Source organism: Schistocerca cancellata, chromosome 8, assembly GCF_023864275.1.
Source record: "Schistocerca cancellata isolate TAMUIC-IGC-003103 chromosome 8, iqSchCanc2.1, whole genome shotgun sequence".
Lineage (NCBI taxonomy): Eukaryota > Metazoa > Arthropoda > Insecta > Orthoptera > Acrididae > Schistocerca > Schistocerca cancellata.
The window spans coordinates 508,592,407-508,612,500 of NC_064633.1; the positions used below are offsets into that span (position 1 = coordinate 508,592,407).

Sequence of the window (20,094 nt, forward strand, 5' to 3'; positions counted from 1 at the left end):
TGACGGACTTTGAGCGAGGGCGTATAGTGGGCATGCGGGAGGCCGGGTGGACGTACCGCCGAATTGCTCAACACGTGGGGCGTGAGGTCTCCACAGTACTTCGATGTTGTCGCCAGTGGTCGGCGGAAGGTGCACGTGCCCGTCGACCTGGGACCGGACCGCAGCGACGCACGGATGCACGCCAAGACCGTAGAATCCTACGCAGTGCCGTAGGGGACCGCACCGCCACTTCCCAGCAAATTAGGGACACTGTTGCTCCTGGGGTATCGGCGAGGACCATTCGCAACCGTCTCCATGAAGCTGGGCTACGGTCCCGCACACCGTTAGGCCGTCTTCCGCTCACGCCCCAACATCGTGCAGCCCGCCTCCAGTGGTGTCGCGACAGGCGTGAATGGAGGGACGAATGGAGACGTGTCGTCTTCAGCGATGAGAGTCGCTTCTGCCTTGGTGCCAATGATGGTCGTATGCGTGTTTGGCGCCGTGCAGGTGAGCGCCACAATCAGGACTGCATACGACCGAGGCACACAGGGCCAACACCCGGCATCATGGTGTGGGGAGCGATCTCCTACACTGGCCGTACAACACTAGTGATCGTCGAGGGGACACTGAATAGTGCACGGTACATCCAAACCGTCATCGAACCCATCGTTCTACCATTCCTAGACCGGCAAGGGAACTTGCTGTTCCAACAGTACAATGCACGTCCGCATGTATCCCGTGCCACCCAACGTGCTCTAGAAGGTGTAAGTCAACTACCCTGGCCAGCAAGATCTCCGGATCTGTCCCCCATTGAGCATGTTTGGGACTGGATGAAGCGTCGTCTCACGCGGTCTGCACGTCCAGCACGAACGCTGGTCCAACTGAGGCGCCAGGTGGAAATGGCGTGGCAAGCCGTTCCACAGGACTACATCCAGCATCTCTACGATCGTCTCCATGGGAGAATAGCAGCCTGCATTGCTGCGAAAGGTGGATATACACTGTACTAGTGCCGACATTGTGCATGCTCTGTTGCCTGTGTCTATGTGCCTGTGGTTCTGTCAGTGTGATCATGTGATTTATCTGACCCCAGGAATGTGTCAATAAAGTTTCCCCTTCCTGGGACAATGAATTCACGGTGTTCTTATTTCAATTTCCAGGAGTGTATGAAAATGTAACGGAGATGCTCGGTGAGATAGAAGTCACCGGAAGAAGGTCTTTTTCCTCTGAGCTGCTATTGGACACAGAAAATTACTATTGTATGCTGAAGAGCCAAAGAAACTGGTACACCTGCCTAATATCGTGTTGAGCCCCAGGGAGCACTCAGAAGTACCGCAGCTCGACGTGGCATGGACTCGAATAATGTCTCAAGCAGTGCTGGAGGGAATTTGCGCCATGAATTCTCCAGGGCTGTCCATAAATCCGTAAGAGTATGAGGGGGTGAAGGTCTCTTCTGAACAGCACGTCATCCCAGATATGCTCTATAATGTTCATATCTGGGGAGTTTGGTATCCAGCGGAATTGTCTACACTCAGAGTGTACCTGGAGCCACTCTGTAGCAACTGTGGATCTGTGTAGTATCGTATTGTCCTGCTTGAATTGCCCAAGTCAGTCGGAATGCACAATGGACATGAATGGATGATCAGATATGATGCTTACGTATGTGTCACCTGTCAGAGTCGTATATAGACGTATCACGGGTCCCATATCACTCCAACTGCACACGACCCACACTATTACAGAGCCTCCACCAGCTTGAACAGTCCCCTGCTGACATGTAAAGTCCATGGATTCTTGAGATTGTCTCCATACCCGTACACGTCCATCCGCTCAATTCAATTTGAAACAAGACTCGTCCGACCAGGCAACATGTTTCCAGTCATCAACAATCCAATGTTGGAGTTGACGGGCCTAGGAGAGGCCTAAAGTTTAGTGTCGTGCAGTCATCAAGGGTACACAAGCGGGCTTTGAGCTTCGAAAGCCCATATCGATGGTGTTTCGTTGAATGGTTCACACCCTGACATTTGTTGATGGCCCAGCATTGAAATCTGCAGCAATTTGCGGGAGTGTTGCACTTCTGTCATTTTGAACGATTCTCTTCAGTCGTCGTTGATCCCGTTCTTGCAGGCTCTTTTTCCGGCTACAGCGATGTTGGAAATTTGGTGTTTTACCGGATCCCTGATATTCACGGTACACTCGTGAAATGGTCGTACTGGAAAATCCCCACTTCATCGCTACTCGGAGATGCTGTTCCCCCTCGCTTGTGCGCCGACTATGACACCACGTTCAAACTCACTTAAATCTTGATAACCTGCCCTTGTAGCAGCAGTAACCGATCTAATAACTACGCCAGGCACTCGTTGTCTTATACAGGCGTTACCGACCGCAGCGCCGTATTCTGCCTGTTTACAAATCTCTGTATTTGAATACGCATGCCTATACCAGTTTCTTTGGCGCTTCATTGTAGATAGACCAATATACGGTGCCAGTGTCTCAGTCGTACATTTTACGTAGTGACAATGAGGAAGGCTAAGGTATGTGAATATGAAAGACAAGCTTATGTCGAAATCAGTATTTATTTGCCACAAATAGTATATTCGCAGGTTTCACTCGTAGGGACATCAGCAGACGGTCTTCACGTACTTCGACTTGCTGACCTCGGGATGCTTCTCGACGATTTCCCAGATCCTAGCCTCCAGTTCCTCGCTGAGAGTCTCTTCGGTCGTCAGAATAAAGGAATTCTCTGTAAGAAAGATTTGGTTTTAGCAGAACATTTCTTTACATCTATAGGCTCCGAAAGTCATAGGTAGATATTAATATTCTTTCTTGACAATTTCAAACATTACAAGAATTATAAACTCTTCATTGAGAAAACCACACTTCACAACAGCAGTGGTATTGTGCTCTTTGTCCACACATTGGTTGAACTTTTAGCTCGACGCGGCATTATTTTCGATATGTTAACCAAAATATTACACACTATCGTGCTTGTTGTACGCAGATGCGAATGCTGAGGCGTGTTACCAGTGTTACATTGTTGCATTATGTAGATGTTACCACACACCATTTTGTGCGAGATATGACGTCCCTCTTTCGGTACAACGAGCTGTTTTAATAGAAATTTGTACTTGTCCCCAAGCCTAACGAAGAGTGCACACTGTATAGTTCGCCTCCTTTGTACTTTGGTACGATGCATAGTCCTTACACAGGTTAAAAATAATTTTACGGTGAAAAAAAGGTTATGACTGCATTTATCAAGTACGCAACAGGGTTACCTATTTTACAAATTATTCTGAAGAGCGGAATAGAATTTCTGCTCCGCCGGAACAGTGGAGTGGACTGCAAAAACAAAGGTGCTGGAAATTTCATTCTAAGAAAATTAAACTGTAGAAGGTAAAAATTGCGGTGAAGTAATGAAGTTGATGGACATTGGATCAATGATTTTGTATATCACCATTACAGTGCAGCAATTCGGAAATTTGCCAGAACTGCTGATAAGGATATTTTAGAGATTTAACCCCGACATTAAGTACTAAAAACATCAAAGTTGTAAAGATGAAATACAAAGCCAAAGCCACAGTTTTAGCTGCTGTAAGCAGTGGTGTAGCAAAATTACTTTTGTCAGCAGAAAGAAGGACCTATGTCCAGTAGCGATTGTTATTTCTGTCATCGCCATCTACTGCCGAGGATTATCAAAAAGAATGAGAATGGCTATCGGACTCTATAGTACTGGAAAGAAAATTATTGAGAAAGATTGTAGAAGAAGGGAACACACGTAGGTGAACAGCAGAGACAGAGCAGTTAACAGCAAAAACTCAGATAGATAGTAAATTGAAAATTGTTAGACTTAATTAATACTGATTTACTCGTAACATAGCGACCAAGAAGATGCAGAGCATATTCAGTTCGCCTTGGAATTCGATGGTGCACGCCAGTTAATCCCTTAAATTACCGCAGTGCTGACATGGTTTACCTCTTGTCTGAAGTTTCTACTTCATACCAGCATTCCACTTCTGAAAAATCTCCGTGACAGAATTCCTGAATCTTCGAGCTGCTTCTATCAAATCATGCTGGGAATCAGTTGCCTTCAGTCTTTCTGACATTAAAAATTTGTCTTTTTCCGTCACAAGTCTCCTGATTGGTTTGCTGTTGCCCGTCAATTACATTCAACGACCTCAATTTTTTTTTATTTTGTTACAATAAATGTCTATCTTACAATTTTTCTGTCTTTCTGGTACCATAATCGTAATTCACTGATCTACTTAACACATATCCTGTCATCCATTCCCTTCATCTAGTTAGTGTTCTGCAACTTCTCTTGACTCGCCAGCTCATTCCACGTCTCTATTTTTAGTTTCAGTGCCGCCCTGTAAATCATTAATTAAATGATTCAATTCTCTTCTTGTCTGGTTTTTCAAAAGCCTGTAGAAGACTTCCGTACTATGCTGTGCTCCAGACGTACGTTCTCAGAAATTTCCTTAAATTGAAACCTATGATATTAGCAGCCTTATTTTAGAAAGGAATGCTTTCTCTAAGTAATGCGGTGCTCAGCAGACTGTTCATAGAACTCAAAAGGTCCTGTGATTTTTCGCCTCTTTTGAAAAGGATAGAAATGTCAGCAGAGAATCTCATCATTGACTTAGGTTAACCCAGAATTTGAGTCCCGCTTCTCGATCTGTCTTTTCTTCCTCCGTTTGCATGTTTGACACAGAGGTTGAATAGTGGCTCAGAAAAACTGCATCTTGTGTTACGACCAATTAATTTGCGAAGTTTCTGAGCCTTAAGGAATTATTGTTGGCACTTCAGTTTATATGTTAACCATATAGTTTTTTCGAGGGTGTCAAGAGGAACTACTGAAAGAGTTGAAAACAAATAAATCGCCAGGTCCGGATGGTATCTCATTTGGGTTTTACAAAGAGTATTACATGGCACTGGTCCCTTCGCAGCTTGTATTTATCGCGAATCTCTCCACCAGCGTGAAGTCCCAAACGACTGGAAAAAAGCGCTGGTCACTACTGTTTATGAGAAGGGTGAAAGAAGGGACCCACAAAGTTACAGACTAATATCCTTAAGATCGGTTCTGCAGAATTCTTTAACATATTCTCAGTTCGAATATAATAAATTTCCTAGAGACGATTTTAGAAGGCATCGCTAGTGTGAAACCCAGCTAGCTCTTTCCTCACGTCATATACTTTGAACTCCGGATGAAGGGGAACGGGAAGATTCCATATTTCTAGATTTCTGAAAAGCATTTGACGCTGTGCCGCACTGAGGACTGTTAACGAAGGTACGACATTATGGAATAGGTTCCCAGATATGTGAGTCGCTCGAAGATTTGTTAAATTACGGAACCCGTTGTGATGTCCGTGAACGCGAGTGTTCATCAGAGACAAGGGTATCGTCAGACGTGCGCCAGGGAAGCGCGATAGGACCGCTATTATTTTCTGTATACATAAATGACCTGGCGAACAGGGCGGGCAGCAATCTGCGGTTGTTTGCTGCTGATGCTGTGGTGTGCGTGAAGGTGTCGCAGTTTAAATAAGTGGGAGTCAGGTTGTAAGGCGATATGAAATGGAATGGGCACGTGGGGATTTTCGTAGTGAAAGCGAATGATCAACTTCTGTTTATTGGGAGAATTTTAGGGATGTGAGGTTCATCTTTAAAGAAGCCCGCATATATGACTCTGATGTGACCTGTTCTTGAGTAGTGATCGAGTGTTTGGGATGGGAAACAGGTCGGGTTAAACGAAGACATCATCTCAGTTCGGAGGAAGGCTGCTAGATCTGTTATCGGTAGGTTCGAACAACAAGCAAGTATTACGGAGATCCTTCGTGAGCTCAAATGGGAATCCGTAGAGGGTATGCGACGTTCTTTTCGAGGAACACTTTTGCAGAAATTTAGCGAACCGCCATCTGAAGCTGACTGCAGAATGGTTCTACTGTTTCCAACATGCCTTTTGCGTAAGAATCACGAAGGCAAAAGTTCGAGAAATTAAGCCTCTTACGGAGTCATATGGAGGGTCGGTTTTCCCTCGGTCTTCTTGCGAATGGCATAGGAAATAGTATGGCTAGTAGTGTTACAGGGTACCCTACGCCACGCAGTTGTAGAGTATGTGTGTAGATTTAGACGCAAATGTAGATATTGCAGCAATAAGCATTATCGAAAGGTATTCTAGATGCTATGAAAGTAGTTCTATGAAAGTAGTTGCTAACAGGTGTGAATATTACCAGATTATCAATTTAATAAGTCATGGTTGCAAAATGTTGACACGAATTATGTACATAAGAGTAGAAAAATTGGTGCTCTTCCAAGTTGGAAGAGTGTTTTAGCGGCACCACCAACATTAAATTTGTTGCAGTCGCATACAGTGAAATGTGCATGCATGTAAGTTTATGTTAGTGTTAGATGTTCTGTCATTCTAAATGCAAAGTGATTAGTGTACAGAATTTGAAAAAAATCCTGTATTTTATTATGAGTAGCCTAGGATCCAATACCCACACGGAAATTGTGGTTTCAGTTCTGTAATAAATGGACTGATCTGAGAAGCAGAAATTCTGTTGATCTCATTAAAGCTGAACTTCAAATTGTAATAAATTTCAATTAAACCTGTAAGAAATTTTTCAAATATGTGAAAACGATGCTACGTTTCTTTCCGAAAGCAAATCAGGTTGCAAATATATGCAATTATGTTTGTGCATTCAAGTGTTTTATATATTTTAAGTGTGGACTCATCAAAGCTAAAAATTGAAATATTACAGAAAACATCGATAGTGTAGTGTTAACGTCCTATGTCGTATAACATGTCAGCAAATTTTTGGATTTTCCTTATTTTCGATTAGAGAACCTGCTAATCCTATGTCCAATATCTATTTGGGTTCTGGTGAAATGAAGGAAAATTCGGACCGATACTGACTATATGAATAACCTTAGAAGATAGGTTAAACAAAGGCAAACCTATGTTTATAACATTTGTAGACTTACAGAAAGCTTTTGAAACTGTTGGCTGGCATACACTCTGAATTCTGAAGGTAGCAGGAGTGAAATACTTGTGGCGAAAGGTTCTTTTCAACTTCTACAGTAACCTGACTGGAGTGATAAGAGTCAAAAAATGTGGAAGGTAAGGCATAATTGAGAAAGGAGTGAGTCACGGTTGTGGTATGAGCCCGATGTTACTCAGTCTGTGCATTGTACAAGCAGTAAAGTTAACTAAACAATAAAAATGCAGGGGAAATTAGAGTTCAGAGAGAAGAAATGAGAAGTTAAGGTTTCCTGATGACATTGTAATTCTGTCAGAGACGGCAAAGAACTTGCAAAAGAAGTTTAACGGAATGAAAAATGTCTTGGAAAGAGGCTATAAGTAAAGTAAGAGTAATGGAATATAGACGGATTAAATCAGGCGATGCCGGGAGAATTAGTAGCAGACGAGGTTTGTTATTAAGACAGCATAATAATTGACGATTGCCAAAGTAGAGAGGACCTAATATGCATACTGGCTACAGCCAGGAGATCTTTTCCAAAAAAATGTATTTGTTAACATGTAATATAAATTTAACTGTTAGAAAATCTTCTCTGAAGATATTTGTCTAGAGTATAGCCCTGTACAGAAGCGGAACGTTGACGCCAATCAGTTCGGAAATCTGTATGAAACCAGTCTTAGGACTCAAACAACTACAGCAATAACATGAAACTGTCCTGTTCACATTACGACTGCTAACGGGAGAAGTATCCCTAGGATGTTAACACAAGTATTAGCCTGCATAGATTACACTGCACCTAGCGTCCCTTTTATCGTCTCGTTTTTCACCTTGTGACCAATGAAATGTAGCAATATTGTACCAATACCTGTTATTTTGATATTGTTTCGACTTTCCCATCACGTCATCTTCAGGCTGTCGCATTTATGACACCAAATTCCACTCATGCATATACAGGCCAAGGCACCAATCAGACTCCGTAGATATCCGAACTTCATGAGCAGTTGTGCTCTTCTCACATGTGGAGACGACATGACTAGAAAGTCGAAACTGGTTGCCTAACAAAACAATATCATAATAACGGTTGTTGGTATAGTGATGTTAGATTCCATCTACCAGCCTCTGTCCCACGCCCCTGAGCGCAAGACGGAGCTACATTTATTTTCACTAGAGATTAATTTTAGGGCTGTGGACTCTGTTCAGTGTCCATGTTGTGAAATCGGTAGCGCTTGTCGGAGATGAAACGACTGTAGCTGGCACGTTTGTAGAGCGCTACGGTATCAGGTGCCCGTGTTCGCTAAGGAGTCGAGGTCAGAAGCCGCGGTGGTCACGTGGCAGTTAATCCGTCATTACTGAAGGAACTCATCACCCATTCTGCACCTCGCGGAAGGCACTTGTGAGTCAGGGAGCGGTACAGAGCCAGAGAGCACTAACATCCACCGACCTTCCCCTTTCTCTCCTCCCTCACCATTATCATGCTGCTGCGTGTGAGACTTCAGCCGGTAACTCAAACTTACCGATTCCCGACACGCAGAGATGCTCAATGAAGATCTCGTCATCGGTGTAGACGACGTTATGCGGGCCGCTCAACGGGAGGTCCCCTGCAACATAAAACAATCATAGAGTACGGGCTGACTGGAATTACCTCTCATAAGGAGACATCACCAACATGGCCTCATAGTTGAAGGAGAAGACAACACACTTACTAGTTATCAATCCCAGAAATCGATCCCGTTCGAAAATTGGGCAGTTACTACCTTCTGAAAATACAGCTGTTGAACTTTGGCACGCACTGGTTGTTTGTCACTCGCTCCTCCCCAATGTAGCCGCCAAATGCGCTAGCACAAGAACTACACAGTGAATTGAGTAAGAGGTTTGTGAATTACAGTTTTGATATTGGTAATACGCTCTGCTGATGGTGTCAAAGTGCGCGGTTTCTAACCTGTAACTTGTGTAGGAACTGCTTTGCTCTGAAAATTCCTATGTTGCGATTTACAAATACAGAGTAAATGAGTGAAACGAATTAGCCATTAAAGGATCAGCGTCGCGCTATTTAAATATCAGCATCGATGTAGTGCTTGTGCATCATTTGTTTCTAAAGCTGACGCTGTTAAAAGCGAATTTCTCATATATATTCACAGGAGATGCGCTGCTCTCCAACATGGTTGGCATGATTGAATTGCAAATCGGAGGCCATTAACTTCATTACATAATAATTTTTTAGTTGGTTAGGGGTTTTGGTTCCGATTCTGAAGCGTAGCTACAGCTTATCAATAGACAAATATGCGTGAGACTGACGTATTAAGTTCTCATATTGATCACTGTTTTTTCTTAGAATAGCATGTTCTCGAACAAGATTTCAAAATAAGTTGGGCAGGTGTGTCTACCTTCGAACTCCAGTTTCCTTTCCTTCAACATTTCACGAATAAAAAGGCTCTGGTTCTCCCTCCGTTGCATGTATGGTGTTTCGTGTTCAGGCGTAAGGCGGCTGCAGCGGGGTGCGGCGAGTAACAAAAAACTGGTGCGCGCCAAAGTTAAAACAGCAGTACTTTCAAAATGTCGCAACTGCGCACTACATCTGGCCCAAATTTTCACGCAGGATCGGCTGCTGGGGCTGATATGTTACGAGTATGCTTTTTGCTCCGTAAAATATAAGTTGGTGGTGTTTCCTTGTTAGTACACGAAGAAAACACCTTGTTTTAATTTTTAAACGGCAGGGAAATTTCATCTACACCGTGTTTGATAAATGGAAGACTGAACAAGCGAACATGTTGAAACTGCATGCCAAATATTCATTCCTCGATCAGTGCTTGATTGCTAACCTATCATCAGAAAACTTATAATGGTGTTAATCACACCCATGTATGCAATGTGTACTCTGCTCATAACTTTCAACACTACTTTGATAATAAAGCAGTCCGTCTTCCATCTTGAGGCCACGAGTGGCCTACCAGGACCATCCGACCGCCAGGTCATCCTCGGTGGAGGATGCAGGTAGGAGGGGCGTGGGGTCAGCACACCGCTCTCCCGGTCGTTATGATGGTATTCTTGACCGAAGCCGCTACTGTTCGGTCGAGTAGTTCCTCAATTGGCATCACGAGGCTGAGGGCACCCCGGAAAATGGCAACAGCGCATGGCGGCCTGGATGGTCACCCATCCAAGTGCCGACCGCGCCCGACATCTCTTACGGGAACCGGTGTAGCCACTGCGGCAAGGCCGTTGCCCACTTTGATAATAATCAATGTATTTAGTTACCATGTAAATACATAGTAATTAGTTGCCAATACGAGGTGGAACCGAAATAACTTGCCACTTTCCCGTAGTAGATCAGTTATATACAATCAAACGCACCAATGCTACGCCGTTTGCGATTGCACAGTGCAAGCGATCAGCTAGTAAACACGAGCGTCTGCTGTTCCTTCTGACGGAAGTCATGTTAACCACTACTAAGCAATATAGGTATATATTTAAGTCTGCATGATTTCGCCGGTGTAGTCATTGATGACAAAACCTTTACTATCTTTAGATCCCTTCTTCAAATTTACTCAGTGCTCGAAGTTTCGATTCTTATATTACAGTCTTCTTCAGGTTACAGTTACTGCCGGATGGCTGGACACTACCGAAAGAATTACTTATAAATGAGTATTATTCCCGTACTTTTACAGAGAAGTATAGTTACTGGGCAAAATCTTCACGTTGTCAATAGGCTGATGTCATTGGGGAAATGCTGAATGCAGACTTTGAAAGAGGGGGGAATACAAAATATTTTTGTTACATTGCAGCATTGAAGGAGTTCGAAGAAGCAAATGACGCTGCCTGGAACTTAGACGACTTCACGATCAGTGTATGCATTGCTTTTGTGGGTTTTATTACTTCCTTAAACCCAGTCGAGGATTAAGAGTACAGAGATGAACAATGTTTGCTTGTCAGAAACGGTATTTGTGACGTGTATGAAATTTGTGGATTGCCATAGATCCGATATATTCACATTAATTAATTCCCACTTACAAATGCCGTCCACTTCGGTATCCATGCGGTTGCCGGTGAATTTGCCGACAGCATTCACAGGAAGACTGGAAAATAAAATTTTCTACCGTTAATTACAAATAAAACTGAGATTTCGAACTTCATGGTTCAATGTACAAAAATTAATGCACGTGGTCATTTTAATTTCATGTTATACAGCTCTCGATATTCCAATATAATAGATCTTTAAAAAGCTTTTCTCGGCGTTACTGCTTCATGATGGACTTTCTAGTATTTAACAGAGATGCATGCATTTTATGCACAATATTTCAACAGCCAATCCAGTCATTTTCCTCAAGTGCTGCGAGTTGATCTCTCATGCACACTAGTTACCTGGGTCGGTCGTGGAATATTGTGCAGGAAATAGAATCAACGCCCGAAAGTACACTATGATAGATCCTTCAAAGAATGTTATATTCGACAGGTGACATATAAGTAAACCAGAGAAGATCAGTTAACAGTGCGAATGTCTCTCAATTTTTGAGAGAAGGAAGGGCTACTCGGATAGGCCTTTCGATGACCAGATTCTAGTGCCAATCCACTACTCTGCTTTATGCGGTCCAACCACATTACCGAGACCACCAATTAACTTGAATATCAATGTGCAATATATACTCACAGACAGTAGTTGGTAGCACTAGCTGTGGAGAGTATACTGCGTGTATCATAATTAATGGCGTAAACGCATACCGTTGAAAGTACACGATACTAAAAGCAAAAAAGTTTCGGTAAACATAGGGTGAAAAATACATTCCTTAAGAGCTACGAGCAATACTATGGACCAAAACAAGAAAAAAGTCCAGTAAACATTTGCTCTGTGATGCATAAGTTAAAATTTATGAGCAATTGTTCATTAGAAGAGTTGTGTTTCCAAGTAGCGAAGATGAGCACGTGATCATAGCTCTTAAGGTATGAATTTTAGAGCAGATGTTTACTGAACATTTTTTTCTTGTTTTGATCCACATTACCATTTCCCAAAATATGGAAAGCAAAGAGCTTGCAGTAGAAGAGATTCGTTTCACAGTATCGAAGATGAAAAATTACTCGTAGCTCTTAAGGAATGCATTTTCGACCCTATGTTTACTAAGACTTTTTGCTTCTAGTATCGTGTACTTTCAACTGCATGCGTTTACGCCATTGGCTACGATACCCTCTGTATAAAGCGTGTCGGATGGACATGAAAAACAGTGCAATTGTTGTCGTAATGCGGAAACGGAAGCATTTATCTGACTTCCAAAAGGAGACGATCATTGGCAAGGGCGGAAGCATTTTCCATACGGTTTGATTTGTAAACAGTTTTCTTGCACCGTGGACAAAGTATACGGTACATGGCAAAATGGCGCTACCAAAAACAAGCGGCGAGGTGACTGTGGTGCAGCACGGGCCATAGATGGCAGCCATGAAACGTATTCGCAGTTCCGAATATGGAGAACCATCAGCTGTATAATGGAATGAGTACAATGAAAATTTGTGGCGGATCGGGACTTGAGACGGAATTACCCACTTATCGCGAGCGGCGGCCTTAACATTATGCTATCTGAGCGTGCTACACGGCAAGACACAAACCTTCATATGTCTCAGACCATGAGACTACAACCTGTACTCGTACATTCATTATGTGTATTACTGTACAGGACAGACGATTAAACTGAAAGTCGCTTGCCTGACGTCGGCGAATAAATACGATGCTGCAGTGCCTATGTTGTTCAGAATTACGATGCGATATTGTTTCGGGCATAAACGCATGTCCGAAGGAACACTGCACCGTAATTCTGAAAAACACATGCGCTGCAATATCGTATTGATGATAGGCATGAGCGACAGCTGCAGAGATGCGTACGGCGAGTAGATGCGACCGCCCAGCTGAACCGAGGGGCTACCAGCAGTGTCTCCGTAACGACCGATCAGTGAACGTTGCTGCGTACGGTTCATTCACCCACGCTGACTGCTGTTCATCGGCCACGAAGGCCGGAATCCGCACTCCAGTACTGCAACTCGACGTCCGCTGTGTGGCGACAGCTGGCCTTTTCAGATGAATCACGTTTTATGCTCCATCGGGCAGATGGCCGTCGGCGTTTATCTACATCTACATCCATAATCCGCAAGCCACCTGACGGTGTGTGGCGGAGGGCACTTTGAGTACCTCTGTCGGTTTTCTCATCTATTCCAGTCTCGTATTGTTCGTGGAAAGAAGGATTGTCGGTATGCCTCTGTGTGGCCTCTAATCTCTCTGATTTTATCCTCATGGTCTCTTCGTGAGATATACGTAGGAGGGAGCAATATACTGCTTGACTCCTCGGTGAAGGTATGTTCTCGAAACTTCAACAAAAGCCCGTACCGAGCTACTGAGCGTCTCTTCTGCAGAGTCTTCCACTGGAGTTTATCTGTCATCTCCGTAACGCTTTCGCGATTACTAAATGATCCTGTAACGGAGAGCGCTGCTCTCCGTTGGATCTTCTCTATCTCTCCTATCAACCCTATCTGGTACGCATCCCACACTGGTGAGCAATATTCAAGCGAACAAGTGTACTGTAACCAACTTCCTTTGTTTTCGGATTGCATTTCCTTAGGATTCTTCCAATGAATCTGAGTCTGGCATCTCCTCTACCTACGATCAACATTATATGATCATTCCATTTTAAATCACTCCTTATGCCTACTCCCAGATAATTTATGGAATTAACTGCTTCCAGTTGCTGACCTGCTATATTGTAGCTAAATGATACGGGATTTTTCTTTCTATGTATTCGCAGCACATTACACTTATCTACATTGAGATTCAATTGCCATTCCCTACACCATGCGTCAATTCGTTGCAGATCCTCCTGCATTTCAGTACAATTTTCCATTGTTACAACCTCTCGATGTACCACAGCATCATCCGCAAAAAGCCTCAGTGAACTTCCGATGTTATCCACAAGGTCATTTATGTATATTGTGAATAGCAACGGTCCTACGACACTCCCCTGCGGCACATCTGAAATCACTCTTACTTCGGAAGACTTCTCTCCATTGAGAATGACATTCTGCGTTCTGTTATCTAGGAACTCTTCAATCCAATCAAACAATTGGTCTGATAGTCCACATGCTCTTACTTTGTACATTAAACGACTGTGGGCGACTGTATCGAACGCCTTGCGGAAGTCAAGAAACACGGCATCTACCTGGGAACCCGTGTCTAAGGCCCTCTGACTCTCGTGGGCGAATAGCGCGAGCTGGGTTTCACACGATCGTCTTTTTCGAAACACATTCTGATTCCTACAGAGTAGATTTCTAGTCTCCAGATAAGTCATTACTCTCGAACATAATACGTGTTCCAAAATTCTACAACTGATCGACGTTAGAGATATAGGTCTATAGTTCTGCACATCTGTTCGACGTCCCTTTTTGAAGACGGGGATGACCTGTGCCCATTTCCAATAATTTGGAACGCTACGCTCTTCTAGAGTCCTACGGTACACCGCTGCAAGAAGTGGTGCAAGTGTAAAATCGAACTGGTATCCCATCAGGTCCAGCGGCCTTTCCTCTTTTGAGGGATTGTAATTGTTTTTCTATCCCTCTGTCGTCTATTTCGATATCTACCAGTTTGTCATCTGTGCGACAATCTAGAGAGGGAACTACAGTGCAGTCTTCCTCTGTGAAACAGCTTTGGAAAAAGACATTTAGTATTTGGCGTTTAGTCTGTCATCCTCAGTACCATTTTGGTCACAGAGTGTCTGGACATTTTATTTTGATCCACCTACCGCTTTGACATAAGACCAAAATTTCTTAGGATTTTCTGCCAAGTCAGTACATAGAACTTTACTTTCGAATTCATTGAACGCCTCTCGCATAGCCCTCCTCACACTACATTTCGCTTCGCGTAATTTTTGTTTGTTAGCAAGGATTTGGCTATGTTTATGTTTGCTGTGAAGTTCCCTTTGCTTCCGCAGCAGTTTTCTAACTCGGTTGTTGTACCTTTCCATCTATTACGATCTTCCTTGGCACATACTGATCCAGTGCCTATTGTACGATGGTTTGTAACGCCGGAAATGCATATCCTCCTATTTCCATCTATTGTACTGTAATTTTTTCCTTGTTTTGTTACCTCAAGATATGACATTCCTGTCTCTTTATATATTGTAATTGTTTTACTGTTTGTATATATATTTATGCATTTATGTTGGTTTGTTTCGTAAATATTATTTGTACTTTTACGCTGGGTCTTGCCTAGGGAAAACTGCTATCGAACGATTACATCGATAGGTCGTGTGAAGAATCAAAGTGTGTAGGATCTTTGGTAGTGTTAACTCTGCCGCGTGGAGCGCGGGCTGAGCAGAAGGAGTCTGGCTGGAGTAGCGAGTGGAGCAGGTGTGTTGTGTGACGCTCCCGCGAGTTGCCGCGCTTTCGGGGTCTGGCAGCATGTAATTGCGCTCGACTTGCGATGATAGTTTCTGACATGGTGTCGCGGACGGGAAACATTAACTAGCGCACATCAAGAGCCCGTTTCGTCTGGTGACCATGTCGAGAAGAAGGCGCGCCAACATCCAGCTTCTGCAACAGCGACGGCCGACAATGAGTGACTGTCGCCACCTCCTCGACCGACGGCTTCAAACCTTCAATCAACCGACAAGGAAGACTGGACGCAAGTAAAGTTTTAGAACTGTATGGCAGACCTCAGCTTTTCAAACTGTACCATTTTCGTAACTATAATTACAACAACTTAGCATGAACCTTTGTTGCTCATTGTCCCAATTGCATTGCCAAGCAGGGTCCCTTCCTTTTCCGGAATGAACCCGAGTGTCGTTGAAATTCAGACGCCAGCATTAAAGTAACATCATTTCACTGCTTTAATTTCAAAGTTCAGTTAGCTGGATACAATATTCAGATTACACAAGCACAAATTGAGAGTGCGAGTTTTGTTACCGTATTTTAGCTTGCCTGTGACTGCAGCTCAGCTTGGTACGTACTAAATTTTACTATTGTTAATTGTTCAGAATCATTTAATTCAAGTTCAAAGTTAAATCCCTTCTTTCTAAATTGCGTAGATTCAAGTAGCTTTTGAAATGATTGTTGAGGTAGTCCAAGACTAATCGTATTTTACTGAATTTCGATGTGCTTCAGAAAGAAAGCTCACTATTAACTTCAGTCACTAAATTAACTAACGAATTTGTCGTATCGAGGCCTTTCGATGCGAATTCGCGCGGTTCGATGAGGGAGTTTTGTGAGGGCTGGATCCGCAAGTTGGAATATTTGCGTGATCGCCGCACGGAATCCGAAATAGTCTGGGAACTCTACAAGAAGCTTCCAGATGATACAAAACGCTACGTAGGAAGCAATTACAGGACAATCAATGATTTCCTGGAAAGAGTTGAGGACGAGGACAATTGGCGCAATAATCGCGACAGTGGTAGAGGCCGTGGTAACAACAACGGGTACCACAGCAACCGCAACAATGATAACTATGGGAATAATGCATACCGCAATCTTGGCAGCAATAACAATAGTGGTTGGGGCCGTAATGACAATCGGTACAATGCAAATAATAACAGGAATGACGGAAACCAGTATCGTACTAGCGTGATACGGGCTTCGCAGAATAGGAATAACGCCAGAGGGTGTGATCAGCCGCCTCAGCAGCATCCGGGGAGCGTATCTGCTGGGACGAGACAGGGAAACCATTAGCCGCGCCGGTGAGGGGCCCAGCGGGCGTGGAGAAATTTTGGCGGCCCAATAACAAGAGAAAACCCAGGTGTCGCCGTCATGAAAATTCCGTATGGAATAATCAACGGCGGGAGAGTGTGCCAGTGTTAAGAGAAAAAAGTTCGGTCGCTTATACGACGAACTAAGAGATTATAGGGGTCTGTATGGGAGAAGCGTTTATGGGGAGCGCGTGCAGGATTTTCCGCGTCTCGTCCCGCAGGAAGATAGTGTTTGTGAAGTGATAGAAAGTTCTGGCCCTAACCGGCAGACTTTACCAGAAATAGTTGGTGTTAATGGGGAGCACGAGCAAGATTCGTCGTGTTTCGTCCCGCAGGAGTTAGATGTTGAAGTAGTAACGGAAAGTTCTGGCCCTAACCGGCAGACTTTACCGAAAGTTTCAGTGGTAGAAGTAACCGACCCATCCGACGCAAACCTCCAGTTTAAACATTGCGAGAGTATCAAGGAGAAAGATTGCGAAAATTTTAGTGATAGCCGGACACGATTGGTAGAAAAGCACATAGATTACAACGTGTATGAGGTTAGAGCTGACATTATACGGTCAGACGATACCAGTGTGGGTTGCGCAGATCTAGCGGAAGTAATTGCAGAAACTACTGGACACATTCCTCCAGGTAGATTGGCGGATGAGATTAATCTGACCAAAGTGGAATCAACGAAGGTGACGATTAATGAATTGATAGCAAAGCAACAATCACTAGTTGACGAGTTACAGGAAAAGGTTTCGGTATTGGAGGCGAAGCTACAGGCTAAGCCTCAGGACAAACGTGTTGAAATTAAAACTGTATGTGAACAGAGGCTGAAAAAGCCGCCAGATAAGCCGGATTTAGGGTCAAAGCCGGATGGTTTTTTTCTGGAATGACCTGGATATAGACGAGGATTTACTGTGGGAAAATAAAGAAACAGCCGAGGACAAGTGTAGACAGATAGTAGTGTCTGTTAATATGCACGACCTACAACTAAACGTGTTGATTGACACCGGTGCAGAATTGAGTGCTGTATCTGGGAAATTATTTGAGTTACTAAAAGACAGACCAGGCATCGTACTTATGCCAGTAAGAGGAGTGAAAATTATCGGTGCTACTGGGAAGGCCAGTAAACCGGTCACAAAACAGATTTTTGTCCACTTCGAGATAAGTGGGGCACGATTTGAACAAGAGTTTGTCGTCGTGCCAGACTTAACTACGGAAGTAATTATTGGGTTAGATTGGCTATTAAAGTACCGTGCAGTGATTAACTGCGAAAGCAAAACTTTGACATGTATGTCACAAGATAAAACAATAGTAGTTAGTTTTGACGAGGCAGGAGACGGTGTGCATAGGCAATACCAGCCTATACACATTGTTAACTGGCCGGATGGTATTGACGTTGGTATGAATTTGAACTACCGTAACGTGAGGAATTTCGGCATTGACAAAAGTGTAGAAAGTGAAGTGGAAGAGATAATCAAATTCCCTCCACGGATTGACATTAGTATTGGTGTGAAAAAAGATCGTTTGCGAGAAGTAATGAAGCTAAAAGCCGATGCTCGCATACGTCGTCATGACGCTAAAACGCGTTTTGCTGAGTTTTCAATCGGAGACTTAGTACTTGTAAAATCTCATGAGAAATCGAGCGAGATAGACAATGAAATCTCTAAATTTAAGTTTGTTTATAATGGACCATATAAAGTCATTGGTATACCTCACACAAATGCTTATTGCTTAGAGTATCCAAGCTCTGGAAAACGATTAGGTATACGGAATATTGTAGACTTGAAATTGTACCAACCTAGGATCGATTAATACCACACAATGGGTAATTTGTACAGTATGTAAATATAGAGTGTAAGATTTAAGGATGTGCCATGATACGATGCTTTTGCCTGACCTAGAGGTCATTAAAGAAGTTGTAATTAATAAGTAATTAATTTTGACTAAATGATTTAAGAGTAACTGATTAGTAATCATCTGAAAAATCCAAGCTGCTAGTTTAAGTTTCAGCTGAGTCACAGTAGATTAAGGAATGTAAATATGATTTTGTAACTTTCTGTAATATTTCATGAAAGTGTGTTTTTATTAGTCATTGCCGGTGTACTTAGACGCTGTTTTAAGTTTCAGGCTAGTACATGCGTGTGATGATGGACAGTGTTGAGTTATCCACTGTGATAGTGTTTATGGACTCCTTGAGATTACTCGGGAGTGAGTTTTTCCGAAAGAATTCAGTGAAACGGACGTTCTGGAAACGCCGTTACAAGGGCGAGTGAGATCAAGCGTGCCGCACAGGCGGGCGCAACAATACTTGCGAGGCGAAGCCGCTGTCGGCTCTTGTGCCGCTGACGGCTCTTGTGCCGCTGTCGGCATTCTTTGTACTTGCGGGTACGGAAGGCGGAACTGTTTTTCTTCCTGGACAGCTCAAAGAATTCTACTGTCAATATTTATGTTTTTTTCGATCTGCTGTATATTATTTTCTTGTTTAGCGTTAATTGGACATGACGAGAAAATTAATTAGGGAAAGGTTACATAAAAATGTGTATTCTATGTAATTAATTATTAGTTTGCGTATTTTGATATACCTGTTTTTTATGACCGTGTACTCTGATCAATTTTGCAAATAGTATTCCATTTCTTATAGTGTTACGAATTTTAATGATTTCGGAATAGCTAAACCATTTTCTATGTTTTCTATGAATTTTGATATGTTGTCAACCTATTTTATTTTGTGCAAGATGACAGAGTGGAATAAGATTAGGAGTGTCTCCACTCAATTATTATTGTCTAAAAATTGGTTTATGGTTAATTAGACGAATGCTAAATTTTTTGATGTTTTGAGCATATGCATTTCCGCTGTTTCTTTTTTGGGACATTTTCTGAGTCTGTTTACGTTACACGAACATCCTCAGACAATGTGGGGCACGTGTAATGCCGGAAATGCATATCCTCCTATTTCCATCTATTGTACTGTAATTTTTTCCTTGTTTTGTTACCTCAAGATATGACATTTCTGTCTCTTTATATATTGTAATTGTTTTACTGTTTGTATATATATTTATGCATTTATGTTGGTTTGTTTCGTAAATATTATTTGTACTTTTACGCTGGGTCTTGCCTAGGGAAAACTGCTATCGAACGATTACATCGATAGGTCGTGTGAAGAATCAAAATGTGTAGGATCTTTGGTAGTGTTAACTCTGCCGCGTGGAGCGCGGGCTGAGCAGAAGGAGTCTGGCTGGAGTAGCGAGTGGAGCAGGTGTGTTGTGTGACGCTCCCGCGAGTTGCCGCGCTTTCGGGGTCTGGCAGCATGTAATTGCGCTCGACTTGCGATGATAGTTTCTGACATGGTGTCGCGGACGGGAAACATTAACTAGTGCACATCAAGAGCCCGTTTCGTCTGGTGACCATGTCGAGAAGAAGGCGCGCCAACATCCAGCTTCTGCAAC

At 43.1% G+C, this 20,094-nt stretch overlaps 1 protein-coding gene across 1 annotated transcript in view; it reads right to left on the reverse strand.

The window, feature by feature from the left end:
* Window positions 1-2,533: 2,533 nt before the first annotated feature.
* Window positions 2,534-20,094, reverse strand: part of LOC126095657 (uncharacterized) — a 30,625-nt gene continuing 13,064 nt past the window's right edge. The window contains exons 4-6 of the mRNA XM_049910415.1: window positions 10,959-11,023; window positions 8,468-8,551; window positions 2,534-2,719 (exon numbers count right to left, since the gene is read on the reverse strand). Of these exons, the coding sequence (XP_049766372.1) occupies window positions 2,598-2,719; window positions 8,468-8,551; window positions 10,959-11,023 (271 nt within the window). The 3' untranslated portion in view covers window positions 2,534-2,597. The remainder of the gene's footprint in view (window positions 2,720-8,467; window positions 8,552-10,958; window positions 11,024-20,094) is intronic.